The following is a 10570-nucleotide window of genomic DNA, read 5'->3' as shown; positions in this document are numbered from 1 at the left end:
ATGAAACTTTATTTTTTTTAGCATGAATATAAGGTTTATTTTAGAATTGGTACACGTACGTTGATGGAATTAGAGGTGTTCTATCAGCAGCAAGTGTCAAAACCACTTTTCCAAGTACCGCCGAGTACAGCTCCGCTTCCAAATGCAATTTCTCGTAAATTTTGCATATTTCATTTCCTTTTTGGCCGATATGCTTGAAACTTCAGCACAGGATACTGGATATAAGCTTCTAATAGTACACCAAAAATGAACGCAATCGGTTGAAAATTAAGAAATCGATATGTTACAACTCACACCTCCCGACGCATTTCAGATATATTGACCTCTTTTAGCCGCTCTGTTATTCTTTTCCGTAGCCTGTAAAGGGAGCGTCTCTTTCTATTTTACATCTACTACTCCTTTTTCTAAGAGGAATAAGCCTTGTGCATACATCGAGTGCCACCAAGTTAATCTGTTCTAGGCATAAGTTGGGGTCTGTGTTGCTTAGTATATCTTCGCAGCTTATATCGGTTAGGACTTGGTTTACTTAAGATAAGATAAGATAAGATTTCGTTCGGATTTTTAACCCCGGAGGGTTAGCCACCCAGGATAACCCAAGAAAGTCAGTGCGTCATCGAGGACTGTCTAACTTATTTCCATTGGGGTCCTTAATCTTGTCCCCCAGGATGCGACCCACACCAGTCGACTAACACCCGGGTACCTATTTGCTGCTAGGTGAACAGGACAATAGGTGTAAGGAAATGTGTCGGAATTTCCACCCGCCGGGAATCGAACCCGGGCCCTCCGTGTGTGAAGTGGGAGCTTTAGCCACCAGACCACCGGGCCACCCACTTTATGTTTTTGTTATTGAAGTTGAATTTGGTGAATGCTCCCTCGTGACTAATCTCATTATGTCGGTCTGGGGCTCCACGCATACAAGTCTGAACCTCAATTATGTTGTGATCTGAGTATATTGTTTTTGATATGGTGACATTTCTTATCAGATCATCATTGTTAGTGAAGATGAGGTCTAGTGTATTCTCCAGTCTAGTAGGCTCTATTATTTGCTGGTTTAAATTGAATTTTGTGCAGAGATTTAAAAGCTCGTGCGAGTGTGAGTTTTCATCAGAGCTGCCTCCTGGTGTTATTACTGCAACAATATTATTTGCTATATTCCTCCATTTTAGGTGCCTTAAGTTGAAATCCCCCAGGAGCAAGATGTTGGGTGCAGGAACTGGAAGATTTTCCAGACAGTGGTCAATTTTTAACAGCTGTTCCTGGAATTGCTGGGATGTTGCATCCGGAGGCTTGTAGACTACCACAATGACTATGTTTTGGTTCTCGACCTTTACTGCTAAAACTTCCACTACATCATTTGAGGCATTTAGCAGTTCTGTGCAAACAAGTGACTGCAATGTACAGGCCAACCCCCCCCCCCCTTTTGCCTGTTCACTCTGTCACATCTGTATAGGTTGTAACCTGGGATCCATATTTCGTTGTCCAAGTGATCCTTTATGTGGGTCTCAGTGAAAGCCGCGAACATTGCCTTTGCCTCTGCAAGCAGTCCACGGATGAAACGTATTTTGTTGTTTGTTGCTGGCTTTAGACCCTGTATATTTGCAAAGAAGAATGTCATCGGACTGGTGGTATTGTTGGTACTGGGGGGGGGGATTTTTTTCTGGCATTAGTATCTGTATCTGTTGGTTTGGAGTGGAGGCCATCGACTGTGGTTCCACTCCAGGAATGACTGGATTTGGTGTACGATTTCTGCCATTTCCTACCAGTTTTTTTCCCTTCCCGGCACTTAAAAGCCTCTCCCTCTTGAGTGGCTGTGGCTACCCAGGTTTTCCCATGGCCTGGATGTTTTGTATCTTTTTGTCCCCTTTAGATGGTGTGCCTGGCAATTTAAGTTATAGCACAGTCTTTCCTGTACTAAAGAGGTACACATTTCAGGGTGAAAAAGCTTACAGGAAGGGAGTTTGCATTTTCCAGTTGTCATATGGGCATGGCATTTTCTAGGGTGGTCATAGTTGCACGTCCCGTCTGTTTTTCCAGATTTCCCATGTCTGCAGATACCAAGTGCATAGTATGTGCACAGGCTTGGTTTCCGTTTGCCTTTGGTTTCTGTGACTGTATTCCCTGTTGGTGCATGTTTGCCTGTCTTATTCCTATCCTCCCTAGCACCAACAATGTAGCTCCCACCAGTTGTTTTTGGTAATATATCCTCACTATTGCTAGTGGAGTCCTCTTGTTTGCTATTTCCTGTGGTATTTCTAGTTTGCAATATTGGTTTTATCTTATCTTTGACTACACTTGTTTTCCCACTACGGCTCCTGTCCCCTATGAGGTCATTTATATGTATTCCTTCCTGCGTATAATTCCCGACTACCTGGACAAAATCTCCAGCTTCACCATTACTGTCTCCCAGGACAGCGCCTCCAGCTTCACCATTACTGTCTCCCAGAACAGCACCTCCAGCTTCACCATTACTGTCTCCCAGGACAGCCCCTCCAGCTTCACCATTACTGTCTCCCAGGACAGCACCTCCAGCTTCACCATTACTGTCTCCCAGGACAGCACCTCCAGCTTCACCATTACTGTCTCCCAGGACAGCACCTCCAGCTTCACCATTACTATCTCCCAGGACAGCACTATCAGCCCCACATTTACTGACTACCAGGACATCACCTCCAGCCTTACAGTTTCTGACTACATGGCCAGAATCAAGGGCAGTACCATTCAGCCCAGACTTTTTATGTTCCCATCTGTTGTAGAAAGCTTCCAGGTTGTCTATGAAAGCAGCTTTGATGTTATCCTCTTTTAATACCCTTGTGATTTTAGTCCACAGATTTTCCTCATTTGGGCATACCCAAAAACACTTCCCTGTTTTAATACTGCTTGTAGCTAGTTCTTGGATATCTGCGCAAGGGGCGTGACACCAATTTCCACAAAAATGACAATTTATCCATGTGGAAGCCCGTTTGTTTGATTGACTGCAGACTACACAGAGCTTCATAATGATTTGAATGGTTGATTTACTGTAATTTTACTAGCAACCTCTTGAATACTCTTAAAAAACTCCTTAAATGAAGCTCTAGCTATTTGTGTTTCTATTTCTAACTGTACTTGTATATTGGACAGCTTACCGTGTATGTAGTAGTAGTAGTAGTAGTAGTAACAGTATAGTAGTTGTGGAAATTTATTTGGTCCCTAAAGTTCCACAGGGCAGATCCAGCATGGCCGTATGGGACGGCTGAGCTGGGCGGCCCTTAAAACCCTCCCAAACAAACAGCATTCTCTCTGGTCAGCGATGGATTCTTGGTAGGCATGTATTTAATTTATAGATTTACTCTTCAGGGAAGGAGTAGGTAGTTTTAATGGTAGTACACTAATATTAGGATTATTGAGACAACTGTAGATAATAATAATGTAGACCTAAGACCTTAACATAGGTAGTAATAGGCCGATAATGTAGGCAAACACTAGGATAAGTTAGCTAGGGAGAACTGGCAGCCCTAGCTTGAATGACAAGGCGCAGGTCACAAAGACAGAATAGCATCCTTCTTAAGACAGACACCAACTGGACAAGACGTGCTGTGATCAGCAGACGGCGCCCCCCACGTGTCTTCACATCTGAGACCTGGGGAAATCTGGTAGAGGCACCTCGATGTACCGTAGATGACCTCCGTCAGGCCCATACAGTAAGACAAGATCTCCACTTTTATCTCGTAGATTTCTGGCCAGTGTCTGGGGAGATTGTGAATGAGTTGATCTGTGGGCCTGTGTTGCAGCCGGCAGAGCATGCCTAGTAAGTACCAGTGTCTCAGAGCAGTCTGGAAACTAGTGTCTGAGTCTGCATAGTTATACTAGGGGATACATACCCTCTTGGATATAGGAATTTCTGAGGTGCAGGCAGGACACTAATTACGATTGAATATTGCAGGAATTAAGGCTCCTGGTTGCACGTGGTTTCTGAGGGGAAGTCCAAAGGGGCTAAAGCTAGGCTTAGGAAGTTGAAGATCAGGATATATGCTGCAACACCAAGTAAGTTAGTCCTTTATACGTGCATGCAGGCGAGTTTTCTTGCAACATCAATCATTTGTGAAAATCTGTCCTATAAGCCACTTGTGAGGCTGAGGTACCCACCTCAGAGCTCGGTGTCAACAGAGTTTGCCAGGGTAGGCGACTCACTTGGAGGCAGTCCACACAAAATTTTCACAGTAGTAATAGTAGTAGCAGTAGTAGTAATAGCAGTAGCAATATAGTAATAGTAGTAGCAGTAGTAGTAATAGAAGTAATAGTAGTAGTAGTAGTAGAAATAGTAGTAATAATAATAGCAGTAGTAGTAGTAGTAGCAATAGTAATAAAAGTAGTAATAGTAACAGTATAGTAGTAATAGTAGTCGCAGTAGTAGTAGTAGTAGTAGTAACAGTAGTAGTAGTAGTAATAATAGTAATAGCAGGAGTAGTAATAGAACTAATAGTAGCAGTAGTAGTAATAGTAGCAGTAGTAGTAATAGAACTAATAGTAGTAGTAGTAATAACAGTAGCAGTAATAGTAATAATAGTGGCAGTAGTAGTAGCAGCAGGAATAGTAGAAACAGTAGTAAGACTAGTAGTAGCAATATTAAGTTTTATTGTTATCATTATATTTACGGAAAATCGTTAAGCCCATGAAAGTCACAATTCGGCAAACGGGAGGTTAGATTTTATCTAAGAACGAGAGAACAACTCCAATTCCTCGGATCAAGACACGTTTGCCATGATAAATTAGCTACATGTACCAGACATGGAGATCTCTAATCTGAAGACATTTCGCAAATCATTTCAATACAGAACTCATTAACTGGAGACAACAGATGAGGTAATCAGTCCCTCAGTCGTGAAGGTGTTGACTATCGTAGCCTTAATGAATGTGAAGCATAGGCTAGATGATGCACGTTTATATACTTGAGTCAGATATCGTGCAGCAGCTGAAAGCAATGCCACCGATAGGCGGGGCCCACTAGTGGAAATAAATCATACCCTGGTGCTGGGATAGAGGTTAGCAAACAGGATATAGAAAATATCCTCTGTACCCAAGAGGAGTCATCAAGACAATTTCCGTTAACCTTTCTTCGTAGGATATTCCCCTTAGCTCTGGAACTAGTCTCGTTGCAAACCTTTGCACTTTCTCTAAATTCTTGACGTGCTTGACCAGGTGTGGGTTCCAAACAGGTGCTGCATACTCCAGTATGGGCCTGACGTACACGGTGTACAATCTCTCCAGCGAGTCCTTACTGAGGTTTCGGAACGCTATTCTCAGGTTTGCCAGAAACCCAAATGCTGCAGCAGTTATCTCGTTGATGTGCGCCTCAGGAGATGTGCTCGGTATTATGCTCACCCCAAGATCCTTTTCCTTAAGTGAGATTTGCAGTCTTTGGCCCTCTAGCCTATACTCTGTCTGTGGTCTTATTTGCCCTTCTCTGTTCTTCATGACTTTGCATTTGGCGGGGATAAATTCGAGGAGCCAGTTGTTGGACCAAGCTTGCAGCCTGTCCAGGTCTCTGTCGTCCTGCCTGATCCTCATCCGATTTAATTCTCATTAACTTCACATCATCTGCGAACAGGGATACTTCTGAGTCTATCCCTTCCGTCATGTCATTCACATATACCAAAAATAGTACTGGTCCTAGGACAGACCCCTGTGGAACCCCGCTCGTCACAGGCGCCCACTCTGACACCTCGTCACGTACCATGACTCATTGCCTCCCTGTCAGGAAGTCTCAGATACATTGCAGTGCACTTCCTGTTATACGTGCCTGATTCTCTAGCTTTTGCACTAATCTCTTGTGAGGAACTGTGTTGAAGGCCTTCTTGCAGTCCAAGAAAATACAATCTACCTACCCCTGTCTCTCGTGTCTTCTGTTACTTTGTCATAAAACTCCAGTAGGTTTGTGACACAGGATTTTCCTTATCTGAATCCGTGCTGGTTGTCGTTTATAAGCTTGTTCCTCATGATAATCTTCTCCATGACTTTGCATACTATACACGTCAGTGACACTGGTCTACGATGTGGTTCCAAGACTGTTCTACTGCCTCCCAGCATACATAAGGGGGATTACCAATAGACCCCTGGCTGTCTTCAAACTGGCACTGGACAGGCTGTGATTCGTACGTCAGTTTGCGTGCGGCCAGCAGTAGCAGCCTGGTTGATTAGACCATGATCCACCATGAGGCCTGGTCTCAGACCGAGCAGCGGGGGCGCTGACCCCCGAAACCCTCTCCAGGTAAACTCCAGGTAAGTTCGATAGATGTAGACAGAATCCGGGAGGACCCAAGCTTTGAGTGGTTATAGTATTGTATGGTAGGTGCGGCTGATAGACTGTGCTAGGAGAGGACACCAGGTTTACTGTCTGACTATGGTATTGTGTGACACAGGTGCGGTGGATGCAGACGGCACCTGGAGAGGATCCCAGTTTTTTCTCTGTGGCACTGGACGGCCGCCTGACACAGTGGACTGTACATGCGTCGTCGCTCCATCATACTGACATTCTCGACTTCAACATCGTGGACCAGCTGGCTGCAAATTTGCCTGCACATGACAGAGAACTGCTGGAGGGTACATCCTTTTTCGTATTATTTTTATGTAATACACATTTCCCTAGATTATTTATAAATATTCCTGCCATACATCGACAACATATAAAAACATTGGGTAAGAAACTGTATGTGTAATTAGCTAGTTTGATATCCTTATTACGAATCTCATTTCAATCCCTTTGGAGGCAGTCCAAAGATTATAGTTACATATTGAGCACGGGACTGAGCCCTATTATTTTTTTTTAGATAAGTTTTTTATATATTAACGAATTATTAACTTATCTACAGACACGAACCAGTACCAAAAACTTGACAATGTAACTTACATGTTATATAATAAAAACTGTATTGTATTCACTACTTTTTCTAGAGCTTTGCAAATCTCAATTAAAATAAAATATTGCAAATTAATAAAAATTATAAATTTAATTAGAAGTCATTGAGACTTGAGAATAAGAGGTAATTAAATTTTATCCAAAGAAAAGAATATTTTCACCGGTATTAAAGAATATTTTCACCAGTATTAAAGAATATTTTCACCAGTATTAAAGAATATTTTCACCGGTATTAAAGAATATTTTCACCAGTATTAAAGAATATTTTCACCGGTATTAAAGAATATTTTCACCAGTATTAAAGAATATTTTCACTGGTATTAAAGAATATTTTCACCAGTATTTTCACCGGTATTAAAGAATATTTTCACCAGTATTAAAGAATATTTTCACTGGTATTAAAGAATATTTTCACCAGTATTAAAGAATATTTTCACCGGTATTAAAGAATATTTTCACCAGTATTAAAGAATATTTTCACCAGTATTAAAGAATATTTTCACCGGTATTAAAGAATATTTTCACCGGTATTAAAGAATATTTTCACCAGTATTAAAGAATATTTTCACCAGTATTAAAGAATATTTTCACCAGTATTAAAGAATATTTTCACCAGTATTAAAGAATATTTTCACCGGTATTAAAGAATATTTTCACCGGTATTAAAGCTCCTCTATAAGATTTCGTTCGGATTTTTAACCCCGAAGGGTTAGCCACCCTGGAAAACCCAAGAAAGTCAGTGCGTCATCGAGGACTTATTTCCACTGTGGTCCTGAGTCTTGTCCCCCAGGATGCGACCCACACCAGTCGTCTAACACCCAGGTACCCGTTTGCTGCTAGGTGAACAAGACAACAGGTGTAAGGAAACACGTCGAAATGTTTCCACCCCGCTGGGAATCGAACCCGGGCCCTCCGCGTGTGAAGCGAGAGCTTTGAAAGCCAGGCCACGAATTAAAATTAACTAATATAGAGATCTTTAAAACAATATTCCACTGATTTGTAAATTATGAGATAATCTCTCCTCTTAACCATAAACTTCTCGTTTTATATAGTTTTCCTCTTGTAACATAATCTAACCTAACTTAAAAATGGGTTGGCAACCATAAGTGACTGTGACATAATTACAGTATCGGGAAAATGGGGTTTAAAAGAAGTACTTAATTCAGACTGTAATAACATTATTGTAAACAAGTCAAGAAACGGGTGGTGTTTGAACCCACGGCTGAGTCCTGAAACTCACAGGTCAGTGCGTTAACCACTGGGCCAGCTGGTTATAATTAGATTGATGACTCACTTCTGTGATTAGTCATTTAGAGTAAGAAATACCGGAGGCTCGTTTTTCCATCTGTATTTTTAGTTAAAATATTTTAATTTTAGTGGTAAACAGAAATTAGTTCGAAAAATCGTAAAATATCATCAGTTTCGATCAAAGTGTAATAATCGAAATAATTTAGCTAAAAAATGAATTATGTTAGAAAATGTCCCCTCGAGGGAGGTTCCTTGACGCTGGTGATGGGCTCTTGATCTAGGGAATTGGATCTGTGCTCCATTTCCCTGAATTGAGCCTGAATGCCTCCCGTCCCCCCCTCCCACTTGCGCTGTATAATCCTACGGGTTTAACGCTCCCCCATGATTATAACAATTAGAAAATACCTACAACTACTATGAAAAATCGATCGAAAAATGATAATTTACCATTTTTCGGACTGTTTCCTGATTACTAATTACATTAAAATATTTCGACAAAGAAAAATCATTATTTTAAAGACAAAATAAAAATCTCTTAGATTATATTATACATAACACTAATTTACTTGGAGAATAGCTTATTACCTGGAGAGAGTTTACCTGGAGAGAGTTCCGGGGGTCAACGCCTTTAAGGAATGTTTTTACCATAAGGGTGTTATTACAGGTGTAGCGACGTGTATGGCATTCCGTCCAGATGATGAGAGTGTGTTGTTGGTGGGCGTGAACACGGGCGTAGTGTTCCAGTGTTCCACCACCTCAGCTACCCACTCAATCTTCCAGTACCCCGCCCACACCTCCCCGGTCAGGAGGGTGATGTGGAACGCTCACTATCACAAGGTCTTCCTCTCCTGCTCCGTTGACTGGACCATCAAAATATGGCTCCAGTTCTCCAGGTCAGTTCTCAGTATTTATAAACAATTCATGGGAAGCACTGTATAACACCTGACGAATACAAGGTAATCTGGCTTGATCCAAGGAAGAAGATAACCCTAGTTTCCTGGATCAAGGAACGGCATGGTGGATCAGAGCCTCATCAACCAGGCTGTTACTGTTGGCCGCACGCAACCAGACGTACGAACTACAACCCGGCTTGTCAGAGCATTTTGGGCAAATTAGGTCGTCACCAGTCGACTAACACTCAGGTACCTATTTTACTGACTGGTTAACAGGTCAGCAGGGGTCTTAAGGAAACATGTCCTAAAGTTTCCACCCATACCGGAGATCGAACCACGAACTTCAGTATGAGAGTTATCACTCGAGCTAAGGGATGTCTCAGTGTTTACACCTCAATGTTTACACGATGTAACTCACCAGTAAAGACATCAATGAACAGAAATTGATTATACAAGACATAATGTAAAGAAGGGAGAATAAATTCACTATAAAAACGTAATACATGTTGTGATAATTCACAGGATTTTTGGTGATTCCAGCTGTGAGTATGTGAAAATAAGTCCACCTAAATTGAACAGTCTCCACCTCACCACAAACTGTAGCATAGTAGAACTGCAGAGACTGCAGCTCTACACCAACTGTGAGCAACCCACAGTGGTGTAACCACTAGGAAAACGAATATTACATGCCACAGTTTGTGGCATCTGTAACTCTCCATTGCTATGGTAGGTGGGAGAGTAACCTATTAGAGTGGTGCTGGCTCAGTGGTTAGGCTGCTGGAATGCCATTTTCACAGACCCATTTCGAATCTCCGAGAAACATGTGGTAGGTAGGCTAATCTTAGGCTCCTTTTTGCATGGAATGACCAGTGTTTTCCTCAGAGACTCGGGGAAATATATAAGGGTGTCTTACTATGAGTGAAACATAATTCTTCATCCTGACAGTGCTGGTAATAGAAGATATTGTTGGTGGTGCTGAAGATAGGTAAGTGACTCACTATCTTGGTGGTGCCTCAGGTCACCACTGGTTGTGCTGGACCTCGGAGGGGCGGTAGCAGGAGCCACCTGGTCACCATACAGCAGCAGCGTCTTCGTGGCAGTAACAGACGAAGGTCGTGTACACGTGTATGACCTCTTCCTGAGACGGTGTCGTGCGATGTGCGTACAAAGTTTAGTTCAGCGCAGGCGCATTGCAGCAACTTGTGTCGCCTTCAACCCCTTCCACCCCATCATCCTAGTGGGAGGCGAGAAGTGAGTAACCCCCCCCCCGTCTGTTCCATCCAGGCTTAGATAAATTACATGATTCAGATTTATAATTGTAATTATGGGGAAGCGCTAAACCCATAGGATTATACAGCTCCTGTCGGGGGGATGGAAGGTATTCAGGCTTAATTCAGGGAACTGGGGCATAGATCCAATTCTCTAGATCAAGAGTCCCTCACCAGCATCAAAGAACCTCCGCTGAAGGGTACATGATTCAGAGTCATTTGCAATTTCAACAGCTCTTCCAGATTTGCATTTACTATTACCAGAT

At 42.3% G+C, this 10570-nt stretch overlaps 1 protein-coding gene across 1 annotated transcript in view; it reads left to right on the top strand.

The window, feature by feature from the left end:
* Positions 1–10291, top strand: part of LOC128703745 (dynein axonemal intermediate chain 1-like) — a 93095-nt gene extending 82804 nt beyond the window's left edge. The window contains exons 9-11 of the mRNA XM_070103780.1: positions 6399–6579; positions 8808–9036; positions 10054–10291. Of these exons, the coding sequence (XP_069959881.1) occupies positions 6399–6579; positions 8808–9036; positions 10054–10291 (648 nt within the window). The remainder of the gene's footprint in view (positions 1–6398; positions 6580–8807; positions 9037–10053) is intronic.
* Positions 10292–10570: the final 279 nt, after the last annotated feature.

This window comes from Cherax quadricarinatus, chromosome 87 (genome assembly GCF_038502225.1).
Source record: "Cherax quadricarinatus isolate ZL_2023a chromosome 87, ASM3850222v1, whole genome shotgun sequence".
NCBI lineage: Eukaryota > Metazoa > Arthropoda > Malacostraca > Decapoda > Parastacidae > Cherax > Cherax quadricarinatus.
This window is presented reverse-complemented; position numbering and strand designations above follow the sequence as displayed.